This window comes from Myotis myotis, unplaced genomic scaffold, assembly GCF_014108235.1.
Source record: "Myotis myotis isolate mMyoMyo1 unplaced genomic scaffold, mMyoMyo1.p scaffold_m19_p_20, whole genome shotgun sequence".
NCBI lineage: Eukaryota > Metazoa > Chordata > Mammalia > Chiroptera > Vespertilionidae > Myotis > Myotis myotis.
The window spans coordinates 4837790-4854875 of record NW_023416325.1 but is presented as its reverse complement, the minus strand read 5'-3'; the positions used below and the strand labels follow the sequence as shown (position 1 = coordinate 4854875).

General features: G+C 45.0%; 1 protein-coding gene across 1 annotated transcript; it reads left to right on the top strand.

Moving 5' to 3' along the window:
* The first annotated feature begins 2006 nt into the window (after positions 1-2006).
* TMEM225 (transmembrane protein 225) lies at positions 2007-11897 on the top strand. Its single transcript, XM_036353144.1, has 4 exons — positions 2007-2371; positions 9738-9884; positions 10147-10281; positions 11500-11897. The coding sequence occupies exons 1-4, from the start codon at positions 2236-2238 to the stop codon at positions 11742-11744; spliced, it is 663 nt and encodes a 220-aa protein (XP_036209037.1). The 5' UTR covers positions 2007-2235; the 3' UTR covers positions 11745-11897.
* The last annotated feature ends 5189 nt before the right edge of the window (positions 11898-17086 follow it).

Here is a 17086-nt window from a genome sequence, read left to right as displayed (position 1 = left end):
CCAGCTGTGTGCCCTGGGCAAGTCATGAAGTCAGTCCCTCTACTCATCGACTTGGTCCCCCATAAAATGAGGATGTACACGAATAAAAACAGCTCTGTGTAGCCTTTGGCAAAGTGCCTGGCACATGCAACCTTCAATACTAGGTGTACCGGTTAAAAATGCGGATTTTGTAATCAAGGAAAACACGATAATTTCAAGAGAAACATCAAAAGTGCTTCATTCAAAGTAATGTCCATTGCTAGCACTTTTCTTCAAAATAATGAATTATAACTTCCCTCAAATGCTTTTTTTTTGGCACAAAATTTGACATTTTTAAGTGTAAAAATATCTATGATGTTAACACCTTCAGAAAATTTGACATATGAAGTTTTGAAGCTTGTTTTCAATGTGACAAAATAGCATACATGTCAAATCGCATATATATCAGCATATGTGTAACTCCATCTATCGAAAAAAATCTGCATCACTCACCGGTACACCTAATCACTACTATTATTATGGTACTGTTATCATTGTCATTATTATTATAATTACCCAGGTTTTGTGACTATCTAAAAGCCCTCATTTAGATGCAACACTGAAAGAGAAAAACCAAAAAAAAAAAAACCCACCCAGACACAGTGTAATAAGAACACAGTGCCATCTATGACTCTGCAAAACAACAACAAGCTAGAATCTTCTCTAGTGAAGCATCCAGGTTACATTTAAGTTAAACACCACCCTGAGCTAAATATAGAACGTGGGAAATTCTACAGAAACAGGTGACCCAGATTCCTCCGCCAGATAACCGCATGGGAAAGGGGATGCGGGGAAATGGGACAGATTTAAAGGGACCCCTGCAGTGCGGAAACCTTGTGTGCAGCCTGATTGAAGCAGCCACTGCAAGGACTCTTGTTTGTTGTTGGAGGAAACCAAGGGGTTTGACCATGAGCAAGTATTCGTTGATATTGCAATGGTGTTAGAAATTTTGCTAGATGTAATTGTAGAATTGCAGTTATGGCCTAAACATGTCCAGTTTGTATACATAAATGCTGAAGTCCTCTCAGGCACAATTACTGCAATGCTGGGATTTACTTTAACATCTCCTGGAGGAAATGAGGTGGGCATGGGAGAGGCGCACATAAGGGTTAAATTGACTGCTTTGACTGCTCTTTCTACTTTCATGCATATTTGAAATGCCTAGCTATACTAATAAAAGGGTAATATGCTAATTAGACCGGACATCCTTCCGGACAAAGCCACTGTGGTAGAGGCGGTTAGGGGGCGATCAGGCTGGCAGGGGAGAGCAGTTAGGGGGTGATCAGGCTGGCAGGCAGGTGAGTGGTTAGGAGCCAGCAGTCCTGGATTGCAAGAGGAATGTCTGACTGCAAGGGGTCCCGGATTGGAGAGGGTGCAGGCCGAGCTGAGGGATTCCCTCCTCCCGTGCACGAATTTCATGTACCAGGCCTCTAGTAATGAAATAAGTATAAAAGTCCACATAAGCTCCCACTGGCTGGATTTTACCAGTGCCCCCTGGTGGTAGCCCAGTGCATACACTCTGGGGAGGGGACCCTGGTCCAACCCAGGAATCAGAGGGAACTGGCTCCTGCACCTTCACAACGCCCCCCCAGCCAGCCCCCTTCAACCCCACAATATCTGCCACCTGCCCTTCGGGCCTCTGCCCTCTGTCCTGGTCCTGGACTGTCTCAGCACCCCAGAGTCTCATTTCACAACTGGGAATGGAGATAGCTACCTCCCGGCTTGAAGCCCTCAACACACGTGACTCTTTCCTCCTCTTCCTGTCTTTGGTTCCTCTTGGTGTAGCCGAACTCTGCAGGCTGGGGAGAGCCAAGCTTCGTGAGCCTGTATCGAGGCTGCTGATGATACAAATGCGGCTGGCTGGCAGGCTTTGGTGCACGGAACTCAGCTTGGGGCCAAGCCTCCTCCTCCTCCTCCTCCCCCCCCCCCCCCCCGCCAGCATCTCTGCGAATCATAGCTTCCAGCTATTAGACTAAAAATGCATCTTTCACTGTCAAGAAGCCGTGCCACAGACATCCAAGAGTCCTTAGCTATGCAGGTTTGCTATCTTGGCCTAGAAATGGGGCAGCTGAGCCAACTTAATATCTTCCTTCAAGAATCTGCCGGCGCTGATGCCAAGAATGCTCACCAGCTGTCTCTGGCTCTGATGAACGATGAACCAGAGGAGCCCAGAGGAGTCACATTTGACCTGCTGTGAATTCAGCTTCCGCCACCGGCATGGGGCCTGAAGACAGGCCCCAGGCAAGGGGCTGGGCCATGTTCAGCCCTCATCTCAGCAGAAGGGCTTCCAATGGAGGACCAGCCGGCAGAGGGCCCAGGCAGGGGCCTGCAGCACCCGGCCTTACAGGCAACGGTGAGTATTTTGATTTGTATTTAAAGGAATAGAGAAATTCTGGAGAGTGATGGAATCTACTTTTCATCTATAAAATGGCCAGAGCTAAACTCCTGTCTTTTCTTAGCTACACTTAGGTCATCACCGCATTAACAGAAACAGCAAAGCTTTAGGATCCAGTGGCTTTCGTCATGAGCTTGGGCCTGGGAGACTGTTAAACCCCAGAGCCCAGCAGGGGAAGTGGGACAGGCTGTTCTGCAGCCACTCCCTGCAGGAGGAGCGCCCACCGGACACGCGGCCTGGACAGGCAGGCTTCCCCGGTCACTCCAGCACATGGTGGCTCAGCAGGTCATGGCTCAGTGACCTTCTCCTCTACCCCAGTGTCTGCAGAGTCCTTTAGTTAATGTTGCCCAGTGGGCAGGTCCAGTTACTCCACCAGTGCCTGAAGCAGATCGGCTGGGAACCCCTCTCCTTCCCGCTGCTCCCCTCCCCTTTCCCAGACAGACCCTGGTTCCAGACCTGCCTGGGCAGCCAGGCCTCAGCCTGGAAGGACTGGCCCTCATCTCCAGGTGGCCACAGACCTTGTCCTTGGGATCTCAGGCTACTAGTAGCTTCCTCCTCTGCAGCCTGTGCCCCCAGCCTCTTGTTGTGTCCTGCGGGGATTAGGGACGGCCAGTCGCTCACCCCCCAGGTCATCCGTCACCTGCCTCCCACTTGTCGTCACCAGCCAGGGTTTGTTTCCGTAACCTGGGTTCATGGGACTGAGGGGTTCACGGAACTGAGGGTTCATTGGCCTGAGGGGCCCCTCCAACCCTCCACACCCAGAGGCCTTCGCTCTGAACTGTCTGGAGCTGCTGGCGGTGGGTGTGGAGGAAGTGGCTCCTGTTGTAACTTCATCACCAATTAAGTGAACCTCTGGCATCCTCAGAGGAAAAATCACCACAAGCTCTGAATACATGTCTGAAAGATCAGCATGATCATTATAGTGCATTACTCAGTTTGTTAAGTGTGCTTTAAAAACCCACCATGGAATATATCTTCATTTTAAGGGCATCTGTTGTTTCTTACAAATGATTAGCTGTCACTGAATCACCAATTTAACTTTGTTGTGTGGTTAAGACTAATTTTTTTTTCACTGTCGAATATATATATATATACTATATCTTTATTTTTTTCCCCAGAGAGGAAGGGAGAGGGGGGTGGGGAGAGAGAGAGAAAGAAACAAACCAGCTTATTTTAAAAGGAATAGCATGGGCTTGATGATCAGAAAGTTCTGGATTCACATTCCGAGAGCTGTGTGACTGCGTGGTGGGTAGGAGTGTGACCCAATACTGGGCTGGACGCCTAGGTTTGCCTGTGTTACGTGTGGAAAGTTACTTACGTTTTCTGTGCCTCAGTTTCTTGTCTGTGAAAGTGGGGGTTATAATACTACCTATCCCACAGGGTCGTTGTGATACCGAAGGACACGTGTGAAGGGCTTAGAGGAGGTCCTGAACAATAGTAACTATCATTATTATTATTGTCATTGTGATGATGATTGATGATGATGATGATGATGGAGATGATATGATGACAACCTTGGACAATGACCTTCTCTTAACTTCTCTTTCTTTGTCTCTAAAGTAATGATAAACTTACCTTCCATGGTGGACACTGTGATATACCACCCAGGTGTCCCTTTGATGAAAAAATCGCTTCCTCAACTATTTTGGCAACAGCTTTTAGAGGTTAGTCCCTTCAGGGATCTTGTCAGCTACATTGGAGAGAAGTGGTCCTACCAGAGTCATGTCTTATCTCAGTCCACATTCATGACTGATGGGTATGGGCCTGTATGACCTTTTCATCTGGGCCCAATTTGGGATAACTCTGAAGGACTACCATGCCTCCATTCCAGTTGAATTTTGGAGGCCTCTATACCAGTTCAAATTCTCCCTCTGTCCATTCTTTCTTCATTTTCCTTCCCCCCCCCCCCCCCGCCCCCCATAGGTCTTGATCCCAAAGATACTTCTTAAAAGCATTTTACTTTCCAAATGTTATCTCCTAGCCAGCTGTCTTAGGAACCCAACCTGTGACACCCAACTCCACAGAATTGTTGGCAGGATTAAGAAGCATAACATATACAGTATTCAGCACTATAGCTGGACAATACCTCCACTTACAACATCATAAACTAAATCTTTTTGGGGGCCTTTCTCTCCTTTGTATTCTATGCCTTCTCCCTGAAACATGGGCACCGATGACCAACTCAAATGAAAAATGATTTATCAGGTCAACCTAAACTCATTGCGTTTTCATTCAGGGTAGAGTTTGACAGCCCCAGATGACATGAGGGACTCAGGTCCAGCTGGTTTAATGAAATCAGCTTAATTCCTCCCCAAATACAAGGCTTCAGGTTCGGGGGAAGATCATGTGCCTCCAGGAAATGCCTGTTCATTGATAGAGTTCCTGCTTTGTTACTCTACATTTTCTCACACACACACCCCCTACCCCCCCGCCAAGTTCATTCATAATTCTAGTTGTTGCCTTCTCAGGAACCATGCATAATAACATGAGACAAGGCACTGATTTACATAGAGACTATCAAGGCTATTTGCAAAACAACGAAATACACATTATTGGACAGGTACAGCAGTGTTACCTATGCTGATCATGAAGGTCATTTTCTGTGTGTTGCTTGGGGAAATCTCAGTCAATGGATCTTGCTCTTAACTTCACACTTGATTTTCTTTGTGGCGAAAAGCCAGGGGCATGCGGGCACTTATAAACAATAAAAATAAATGGTATTGGAAAGAGGCGAAGCCATCAACATCATTTAAAGTCTCCTCATCACGGGCTGACAAGTGATCACTGGACTTGCACTAGAGAAGCGAACGCTTGAAAAAGAGACCAAAGGGTGGATGGGTGAGGAATTCATCAGCATGAGCATCAGACAGATGCCCTGACCTTTGCTTGACTGATGATTCTTTCGATCAGGTCAAGCCCCTGGGAATTACAAAGCCCGTGCTCCCCTGTAGGGCTCATATTTTATTTACCATCTGCCAGAGTACTGGGAGTTTTATGGACTAAATAATCTCCCATTTACAGGTAAATACTCTTGGGGGAAATCCTATATAATAAAAACCTAATATGCAAATTGACCAAATGTTGGAATGACCAGTTGCTATGACATGCTCTGACCACCAGGGGGTAGACACTCAACACAGAAGCTGCTCCCTGGTGGTCAGTGTGCTCCCACAGGGGGACCGCCGCTCAGCCAGAAGCCAGGCTCATGGCTGGTGAGCGCAGCGGAGGTGGCGGGAGCCTCTCCTGCCTCCGCTGCAGGTGGGCGATAAGGAGTGAGGGGTCCCAGACTGCAAGAGGGAGCAGGCCAGGCTGAGGGACCCTGTTCCCCATGCACAACATTTTGTGCACCGAGCCTCTAGTAAAATTATAATAATATTTATCTTAAACCTAAAATGGACCCACAGGAATTTACAGGAAATAAGACAAAACATTGCCATCTAGCTGACAGCAAGTTTATTCTCGATTGAGATACAAAGCGTAATTAAGCCAGGGCTATTGAATAATTTACAAGTAAATTATGGATTTAATTGTGCCCTCCAGAGCAAGATATGAGTAAGTTCTAAATCCCAACAACACATAATATGATCTTATTTGGAAATAGAATCTTTTCAAATTTCAACAAATTCAGATGAAGTCAGACTGTGAGACAATAATCTTTTGTTGTTTGAAGAAAACTATTTGTGGTCCTTGGTTACAGCAGCTCTAGAAAACGAATACAGTAGGTTTTAGAAAAATTTGCGGGTAGGTTCTAAAGGCATTATTGTTTTGCTTCAGATTTAGGGAATCTGTGTGTCAGTCATTTTCCCATTCAGCTTGAGCTCTATTACAAACCTTGTGTTGAGATCAGTACAGAAACGAAAATGGCACTGAATTTTGTGTTAAGGATGGTAGAAAGGTCTCATGGGAGAAGGGGAAGGAGGAAGAGCAAAGAGGAGGATGGAATAGCAGAGACGGTAGTAACTGAGGTGGAACAAGGGGCAGTAGTGGAGCCCTCGCTGGTTTGGCTCAGTGGATAGAGCATCAGCCTGCAGACCGAAGAGTCCCAGGTTCGATTCTGGTCAAGGGCACCTATCTCGGTTGCAGGCTCCTCCTCAGCCCTGGCCCTGGTCAGGGTGCGTGCAGGAGGCAACCAGTCAATGTTTTTCTCACATTGATATTTCTCTCTGTCTTTCCCTCTCTCTGCCACTCTCTCTAAAAATCAATGGGAAAATATCCTTGAGTGAGGATTAAAAAAAATTCCTTATTTTAAATTTAAGAGGCATCCATCTTTCCACCTAGAAATCCTACTCCTGGGCTCTGCTGTATAGCAATCAATGTAAGCATCAATATGTGAGCAGGTAATAGCATGAGTTGTCTTAGTGTGCTCCCTATTCCCCACATGGTCCTTCTGCTTCACTAGTCCACAAGGGTCAAGGGTCAAGCCGATAGACAACTCCATGGCAGCTGGCAGCCCTAACCGCACGCTGGCCCCTGATACAGGAGTGGGGAAGGGCGAGCACTCACTCTCACAGCCACCAGAAGTGCTGACTGCGAAGGCGTGCGGTTCCCAAGACATAAAGGACTGTCCAGGAGCAGCGTGCATTCCATGACAAACTCTCTTGCTGCATTCAGGATGACTCCCAAGGACCACCCCAGACCCAGCGCGCTTGGCGTTAGCTGTTGGCTAACATTCCTTGGGTTGCAACTGCATCTCATTTCAACTTCTGCTCAAGTCTGATTCCCTGAAGCACTTAACAGGTGTGGCTCCTGGGTGTACTCCCAATCCACTCCCCACGCACACATCTCCACCTTAGCATCTCCTTCCCAGGGAATCCAAATGAAGACGAGGGTCATTGCTTATGTATCATTTATGTGCCAGGAGCTGCTCTTTTTAAGACGTCTTGACGTCTCTAAATTAATTTAATTCTTACAAAATTCTTATGTAGTAGGAAGCATTATCATCTGTAAGACCACAAAGCTTCTTAGTGGGAGAATCGGGATTTAAAACCAGGATCCGGAGGCCATTTCATTAATGTCTCCTTTGTAAGATTAAATATATTGAGCATTATTTCAAAAAATTAAAAAGCTATATGCCCAACCATCGTGGCTCAGTGGTTGAGTGTCGACCTATGAACCAGGAGGTCATAGTCGATTCCAAGTCAGGGCACATGTCCGGGTTGTGGGCTCGATCCCTAGTAGGGGGCATGCAGGAGGCAGCCGATCAATGTTTCTCTCTCATCATTGATGTTTCTATCTCTCTCTCCCTCTCCCTTCCTCTCTTAAATTGATAAATATATATTTTTAGAAAGATATATAAAATGTAATAAGATGTGTACAGAGGTCTGAAAGACAGCATAGTGTGTTTGAGACAATGAAAGGAATCCAGCAATTCCAGGTTCTGCAATGAGGTTGAAGAAATAGGCAGACAGGTTTTGGAGGTGACTTCCATCTTAGTGCAGGAAAAAAGCTTTTATTTATTTATTTTTATTTAAGTACAAGTGCTCTGGCTCTGAGCTGAGGGTATACATGGTTGCCTCTTCAAGGAATCAAAAATATTTACTCTGCCTAGATACAAAGGCAATCCTGACAAATAATTATCTGCACTTTATAAGTAAATGATATTGGCGTGCAATATTGGTTTGGTGTATCAGTCCATTTCTTTCCGTTTCAAGACACTGCTCTAGTTCCTAGATGCCCGCCTAATTAAACTGCTTTAGGCTACCCAAATGAGGAACCAAGTTTCTCCAAAACATCCTAAATTTTGAATGGTGATTCCCCACCCCACACACTTTTTTTTTTAATGCTACTAGTTGACACTTGTGTCAAAGATCTTTAATTCTCACTGCCCTTCACTAATCCCTGCCTATAATATCAACTAACCCTGGAACCTATAATTCTAACTCTAAAATGAGACCTCCTGTCCTAGCTGGTTTTTCTCAGTGGATAGTGCGTTGGTCTGCGGACTGAAGGGTCCTGGGTTCGATTCCGGTCAAGGGCACATGCCTGGGTTGCGGGCTCAGGCCCTAGTAGGGGGTGTGCAGGAGGCAGCCGATCAATGATTCCCTCTCATCATTGATGTTTCTATCTCTCTCTCCCACTCTCCCTTCTTCTCTGAAATCAATAAAAATATATATATATATATTAAAAAATAAAACAAAATTAGACCTCCTTAGTCATGCATGTTTCACTTATTTCCAGGCCTTTAGTGATCTGTGTACCTGATAATTATCTCTGCGTGTGGTATATCTCCCTGTCTAGCTGAGAGCTTCCTCAGAACTCCTGGGCCCCTTGGTTCCTTCCACTGAACCAGGCCCCAGGGTCTAGGGTCAAACCAACCGATGATTCCATGGCAGTTACATCCCTGACAGCAGTTTGGCCCCACTATAGGAGTGGTCCCATAGGCTCTTTCAGCTTCTGCCACAGCCAATGCCTCAGCGATCACTAAACGTCCAGATTTTTCTCTTCTTCCTGTGACGACGAATCAAATCAGAAGGAAGGCATGTGAGCTACTGGTGGTGGTCTCCGCTTGAACTCTTTGCTTGCCATCATGCACTTATCAATTAGAGCTATCCAGGCCATCAACATGTTCATCTCTTCTTGGGCCTTAGTCTTCTTGGCAGTAGGGATTTTGGTCAATGACTGGGTTAGAATAAATATTGAGACCAGAGCAACTATAAAAAGCCACAGCCCATGGATACAGAGTACTATTTGGCCAAAAGGTAAGAACGAGACCCTAGGAAGATGGGTGGAGAGGGAGGGTTCACCTTCCCTTGACTTCCATTTACCTTACCAGCTTACTCGTTATTCTCGGATGCAATGTCCTCAGGCTGCAGTTGGGCCCACTTTCATAATCCATATAGTCAAGGCAGGGTTCAAAAACCTCGCCATGTCCAATGTTTTGAAGTTCACAGACTTACTGGCTGGACAGTAGAGAAGGCTTGGCAGGAGCAGCAGGGTGACCCAGCACAGCAAGAACAGAAGGGTATAAAAGAAAAGCAATGGGCAACAAGGCAAGTCGGTTATGTGGACAGCTGACGTGAACAGGAGAAATTCGAGTATTTCCTACGAAATGAGCTCTGCAGAAGGGAAGGAGGAGAAAAGAAGCTGACAGAGATACTAAGATAGCAACGGTTTCTTGGGGTTCTCTCCCCCATTCAGCTTATGGCTTCCTGCTTCTTCGTCACCCCCACTTCTGTCTGTATGATGTAATCAAATCTCTCAATCACCGTCCTCCCACCCCCCCGCCCCATTTCCATTTTGACTTAGAGATGTGTGGCCCCTGGGTGGAAATGAGCCTAGAAGAAACATCTGTCCTTCTCTCAAGAGAGCGTCTGCTTTCCAACAGGTGACATGGAAGTGATCAGAGTCATGCTGATTATAGTCCTCAGCCTTTCCTACTTTTATAACTTCTTCTTGGGATTGGAATTCACCTATATGATTCCTCAAACTACCTGCGTCATCTTCATGGCTGTCTTCCTCACGTTCTTCACCGGTAAGACTCCCTGGCTCCCCTAACACGGGCGTGGCCGTGTACTTGGTCTGTGAGCCCAGCCTGTAGTTTCTGACTATTGCGGCCTTCCCAGATTTTTGGCTCCGATATACAGCTTCTGAATGGAACCATCCACGGACGTGGATGGGGTGCCTATATGCAGGGTGGAGGCTTAGAAATTAGGCCCCTCTGGGGGTTAAGATGGGTGGAGGCATCACGGTTCCTCAAAAGGGGCTTTTTTTTCCTCCTTTTCTTTGGCCACTAGGTGTCCTTCTGCTCTCCGCACTCCTACTGTATCACATAAAGCTGAGGCAAGGCAAATCCGTGTACTACTCTAATTATCATATCACCTGGAACATTTCCACGGCCTACATTAGCATTTTCTTCCATTTTGCCTCTGGTGAGTGTTTTAAGGGCCTTTGATGGGGAACGAGAACCAATCTACCTTGGGTGGGAGGGAGAGTGACAGGACGGGGAAAGGGAATAAGGAAAAAGGACCGATCCTTGCACTTTAAGGGGGTAAAGTTCAAGTGGCCTCGCTCTCGGATGACCATTCCTCTAGAGATAGAGCTGGAGGTCAGGACTGGGTGACATGGTCAACGTGCTCCTTACCTCCACTTTGCTACCGTCTTTCACACCCTCCCCATCTCAGGGAAGACTAAAGAGCGTGCATAACATGGAATGTTCGCGTAGGCGGGTGGGCAGTGTCATGCCAGGTCAGTCTTAGATCAGAGAAAAGCAATCCCTGATACTAAATGTTCAGCCACCAACATTGGAGACCCTTGCTTCTAAAGGTGGTTTGGTCTTGTTTTTGTTTGTTTTTTTTTTGTTAATCCTCAACCGAGGATATTTTTCCATTGATTGATTGACTGATTGATTGATTTTTTAGGGAAAGTGGGAGAGAGAGGGAAAGACAGAGAGAGACACGGATGTGAGAGAAACACATCGATGGGGTGCCTCCCGCACAAGCCCTGACCAGGGCTCGGGCCGGGAGGAGTCTGCAACCAGGGTACATGCCCTTGACTGGAATGGAACCTGGGACCCTTTGGTCTGCAGGCCGACCTCTATCCACTGAGCCAAACCGATGAATGGCTCTAGAAGAGTTTTAAAATTTCATTTAGAAATTCCTAACTCAGAGGCATGTCCCTTTTCAAAAAGAATCCTCAATTTTGTTTCGTTGGGAAGTGTCTAAACCAGGGGTGGGCAAACTTTTTGACTCGAGGGCCACAATGGGTTCTTAAACTGGACCGGAGGGCCGGAACAAAAGCATGGATGGAGTGTTTATGTGAACTAATATAAATTCAAAGTAAACATCATTACATAAAAGGGTACGGTCTTTTTTTTTTTTTTTTTTAGTTTTATTCATTTCAAACGGGCTGGATCCGGCCCGCGGGCCGTAGTTTGCCCACGGCTGGTCTAAACTCTCCTGCATCCAATTTTAGTCTGTTCCACCGAAGCATTTGGACCTCCTTCCAAATTTCTTGGGGGCGGTTCAAAAGAGACCCCCTGGGCTTTGAGTCAGCGTCTCTCTGACAACGCAGAGGGAAATATTTCTTGCCGATTTCATGAAACATCTACTGTTCCTCTGTCGCCCTCCCCCGGTTTCTCTCTTCCCCAGGACTCTTCTCTCTCCTAGAGTACCAGCGGGTCATGAAGAAAAGTGCCTCTGTAACCACCATGGAAAACTCTGGCCGAGACAGTGACATGAGACAGCAGTCTGGGAGTTCTATCCAAGTGATTCCATTGCCAGAGCGCAGCCCCATTCTACCGAGCATTGTCCACACGCACTCTGATCCATCCAAGGAAAGCAGGCTCCAGAGGGACTCACAAATGCAAAAACGCCGAGTAACCTGGGCTATGTGACTTGATCACCCATCACTCCTACGTGCTCATCTGAATGAAAACCTTTTCCTGTGCCTGTTTCTGGGTGGACGTTCAACTGTGTTGTCTGTAAATGACTGTGACCTGGTTGACATCTGTCAGAAAATCCAGACTATGGCTTTAAAAAAAAAAAAATAATCCCTTACCTGCTGAACTACTTCTTTCTATTTGATGTCACCATTTAATAACATTTGTTAAAATGTAATAAATGTTGCATAATGAATATTTGCTGTATTGTTCGTCGTATACGTCACAAGGATTTAGAGTCCTATTAGCAGACCTTTGGGGTTTTGTTTATTTTGTGAAATATTTCAAACATTCACAAAGAATACAAAATAATACAATAACCTGTGTACACATCATCCCACTTGATGAAATTTTACCAATTTGCCCTATTTGCTTTATTTATTTATTTATTTTTAATATATTTCATTGATTTCTTACAGAGAAGAAGGGAGAGAGATAGAGAGTTAGAAACATCAATGAAAGAGAAACATCGATCAGCTGCCTCCTGCACATCTCCTACTGGGGACGTGCCTGCAACCCAGGTACATGCCCTTGACCGGAATCGAACCTGGGACCTTTCAGTCTGCAGGCTGACGCTCTATCCACTAAGCCAAACCGGTTTCGGCTATTTGCTTTATTTTTTGTCAGTTACAGTTGGCATTCAACAAGTATTATTTTCTGTTAGGTTCATGTGTACAGCATAGTGATTAGACATTTATAAAATTTAGGAATTGTTCCCCATGATCAGTCTATATAATTGTATTAAATAATGTCACCCAGTAAATCCAATAATTTTTTTAAGAAAAACAAACAAACAAAAAAAGGAGTGGAAAATTTATGCCACAAAAATACTGAGAAAAAAAGCCCACAAAAATTCTGGTATGTCTATGTTAATTCAGGTTAAGTGAATGTTAAGGTAGGAATTAAGAGATACAAAAGTCGTTTTATACGGATGAAAGGGCCCATTTAACAGGAAAATATTAAAATGCTAAATTTAAGTGCACCTAGTAAAATAGCTTTAAAATCTAGATGACTTACAAAAATTGCTATTAGTAAGTCATCCTTAATAAAAAGTATCTTAACAGTTTATAGATCCTTAACATGGATGCACTTTAGAATGATCTCTAGATAGATAAGTAGATCTATATAAAGTGCAGAGTGTGAGAAAATGACTGTCAATCAAGAATTGTATGCTAGGCCACTACCAAGAATGTGAAATAACACTTGCAGATAGGGTTTTTACCACTAATAGAACCTTATCAAAGAACTTTAAAAAAAAAAAAATAACAAACTGTATCCTGTAAGGAATATTTGAGATACATGAAAGAATGAAAAGTTAGGAGAAAACTTTTTTAAAAAATTTCAAAGCTGTAGTGGACATGAAGAATGTCCTCATGGGCTCAGATTTAAGCCCCGCTTGTCAACAAGGCTTGGGTAAGTTTAGAGCCATGCCGGATGGGTAGAAGCGGGCTTGTAATGGCAAACAACTCTTGCAGACTCCCCCCAGCATCTCTGAACATAAGAGAAAGACCATCGGTAATCCTGGGTTGTACTTTAGTGCTGAGTAGAGCTCAGTACGGCCTCCGATAGCGATGTTTCATTATTATGCAGGAGGCTGCCTAGAATGGCCTTGCTCTTCTGCATTGACTTTTAGTTCTGCCTGACACCGTGAATGACTTGGCATATTTTATTAATGACTTCAAATACTCCATGACCATGTCATCAAATATGTAACTCAACAGCCAGTGGGCAGCCATTGGGAACATAAAAAGGACCATATGTCTTACTCACTGATGTTTCACTCCAGTGAGTCCCTTTCTTCTAGGAACATCTACTCATCTTAAGTGCTATTAGTGGGGCACCTGGCCACTTCAGACTGTCGCTGCACACATTTCAATCATATTGTCGAAATTTTAGTATGGCTTTCCCTGCTATCTGTGGGTAAACTAGATGGACAGAGTGACACTGAATCCTTAGGGTTTCCTATAGGTCTCCTTTCATCTAATTTGCATGTCCCTGGTCATTTTTCATCCTATGGGTATCCAAGTTGTGAGAAGAAATTACCTTGAAAATACCTTGCTGCTAGCTTTGAACAAAGATATGATAATACCCGTTTTGAAAATGCCCACCCATTTTACCACGGAGAAGGAGATAGGCTTTTATATTAATTTTGCCCACGGTCAGAAAAACAGAGTTCATGCTGTACACCTTTTAGTGAACCCCTTAGGACAGTGAGCCTCGCACTTCCTCATCTCCACTTACCTGCCACACGAATACGGTAAGATGATAGCTCTGACCTTATAATTGGGTGGGGGCACGTCCTGGTCAAAATGTATGCATGGTCTGGCCATATTGATTATTAGAGACTTTAAAAAATGTAAAATGCTTTGGACTTAGTCTCATGTTCAAACATTTCTTCTTGTTAGAACTAAAAGACTCAAAATTGCATGGTGATTTGGCTTGGAAAACAGCGCCTCTGTGTCTGAAGCAGACATCAAACACATGAACAAAAACCATCTTCGTAGCATCCACATTCTCCATGTTCATTATTAGGAGTTACGTGGTTGTAAATTGATAGGAATTAGGCCTATGGAGGGATGGGCCCTCGGATGGATTGGTCGGGGGGAGGGTCAGCAGTAAGGATTTAGGGAGCAGCCGCGGGGGGCACTGCCTTCAGATGACTCAGCCTCAGCTGCCTTCCCTCCTGTTGCCGCAGCTCTAGATGCCTATCTGATGTCTTTGGTTGGGTCGCATGGCAACCTCTGTGATCGGGGTACAGGGTACAGTGGAACAGAGATGGGCAGTTCTCCAAAAGATAAGGAAACGGCCTCTTTGCTAGGAGAAAGGGGGAAGAAACAAAAAGGCCTATTGCTGAGAAGCCTAAACTAATTTAGAGCTGTCATTTGAAGTATCTACCCCAGTGATGGCGAACCTACGACACGCGTGTCAGGGGTGACACGCGAACTCATTTTTTGGGTTGATTTTTCTTTGTTAAATGGCATTTAAATATATAAAATAAATATCAAAAATATAAGTCTTTGTTTTACTATGGTTGCCAATATCAAAAAGTTTCTATATGTGACATGGCACCAGAGTTAAGTTAGGGTTTTTCAAAATGCTGGCACGCCGAGCTCAAAAGGTTCGCCATCACTGACTACCCTATACAACTTGGCATCCGTTGAAAACTCTGGGTTAAATGCCTTGCATACTCGGTAATTATTTGGGGGCAGGGGGATTCTCTCTCATCATTGATGTTTCTATCACTCTCTCCCTTTCCCTTCCTCTCTGAAATCAATAAAAATAAATTAAAAAATAAAATACATTGTTGAGAGTTAGCAGCTATGTTGTATTATGTCAGTCGTAGCTTTTAGTGAGTGACATTCTGTCCTATGGGATATTTCATCTTTGCAAACAATTGGAAAAATTTGTATCCTAATACAATGAGATACTTCAACTCTGAAACTTTGGGGGGTGTTGTCTGATTTTTTTTAAATTTAAATTTTATTCTAATAAAAAATTGACACAACCAACATTCTGGGTTTAGATTAAGCATCTTAGTGCATGGGATAATTAGACCTAGAATAGCATCATCCCAATCTATCAATGCCATTGATTTACTTGGTTATTATTGTCTTACAGTATGAAGTCTCCACAGAGATCCTGTTTGTGGAAGAAAGGCAGCATTCTCCTATTTTTTTTAAAAAAAAATTTTCCCCCCTGGACTACTTTTGTCAGCTTCCAACGAGAGAGCCTGGGGACCCGAGGTCCGTTTGTTTTGATGCGGATGTTGTTGAAGAAAAAGTGCATGGCCACTGGGTGGCGCCCGACTCCGGAACCGCCCAGTTGTTTACAAAGGCATCTTCGTAGGCTTCCGACCATTTCAGTTCGGCTCTGTCAACAGACAGGGCTGATAGGATAACGACTGTGGGGGGATTCTGATAAGGAAAAACGGGATTGTTGTGCCAGGCAGATTTAGTTTTAAATCTAGTCTCTTGCTTGCTAATTCAGTGATTAGCCAGGTAGACCTAAGATAAATGTAAAACAGACCAAAGGATAACCCCAAACTCCCCTAGACACTCATTTTGATGCATCAGCATATGTTAAATGCACGTGGAAAGCTGATGAATATTCTACTGAAACCCTTCCCCTAAGATTCCTGCCTGCAGGGGTAAAAAAAAAAAAAAAAAAAAAAAAAAAAAGGAGATAAAATAAGAAAGGATAAAAAGCCCTCAGAACAATGACTCAATGTGGGCTCACTCTACAGCAGTGGTTCTCAACCTTCTGGCCCTTTAAATACAGTCCCTCATGTTGTGGCCCAACCATAAAATTATTTTCATTGCTGCTTCATCACTGTAATGTCGCTACTGTGATGAATCGTCATGTAAATATCTGATATGCAGGATGGTCTTAGGCGACCCCTGTGAAAGGGTCGTTCTACCGCCAAAGGGGTCGCGACCCACAGGTTGAGAACCGCTGCTCTAGAGCACAGCCAGGCCCCTTTCTGGGCATGAACTTTTTAATTCTTCCTCAATTCTAAGGCTCCCCACGAGACTTGGAGCCAGGGGAGCAGCAGGCAGTGGCAGCTTGACCAGGCCTCACCCCCTGATCCTTCGCTCACTTCCCAGGGAGCTAACACAACCCCACCCAGACTCACTTCTTTTCTAGAATGTTTCTAGGAGCCAAAGCAGGGCATGGCTTGGGCTCTCCCCTGTTGTTTCTTTTACCCCACTTTCTTCCTTTGTTTCCCTGTCCTCAGCTTTCATAGACGTACTCTCAAACGCATCTGGACCTCATGTTGTGAAATCTTTCCTACAGGAAGTCAAGGACCCACATACCACAGGCCGGTCTGAGTCAGACCTGCTCCAGGCCCGCCCGCCCCTGTCTGGTAACTCAAAGAGCAAAGAGTACATGTTTGAGTAAGCGGTTCTGCATTCTTAGCCCTACGATTGGTGCAGGACAGTCGTCAGGCAGATGACAGGCTGTCAGTATCATCAATGCCAGTTGGTCTGGATGATGGTTCCAGGAAGGTCTGGTCACATCTGGTAGTTTGGTTAATGGATGGGAGGTAACAGGTGGCCAGGACAGGTGAATCCTGCAGGGGGTTGTCTATCCAGGCATTGATGCAGGACTAGAAAGTTAAAAAAATTTTTTTTCAATTCCCAGGCTGGTTAGAATAAGAATGGCCTGGTGCAGTGGTTGAGCATGGAGCTGTGAACCAGGAGGTCACGGTTCGATTCTCAGTCTGGGCACATGCCCGGGTTGCAGGCCTGGTCCTCAGTGTGGGGCGTGAAGGAGGCAGCCAATCAATGATTCTCTCT

Bases quoted from the DNA above. Each gene is read 5' to 3' on its own strand.
- TMEM225 (XM_036353144.1), top strand. From the start codon at position 2,236: ATGGGGCCTGAAGACAGGCCCCAGGCAAGGGGCTGGGCCATGTTCAGC. The intron at 2,372-9,737 runs GTGAGTATTTTG...GCTTTCCAACAG, and splicing joins ACCCGGCCTTACAGGCAACG to GTGACATGGAAGTGATCAGA. The intron at 9,885-10,146 runs GTAAGACTCCCT...TTTGGCCACTAG, and splicing joins CTTCCTCACGTTCTTCACCG to GTGTCCTTCTGCTCTCCGCA.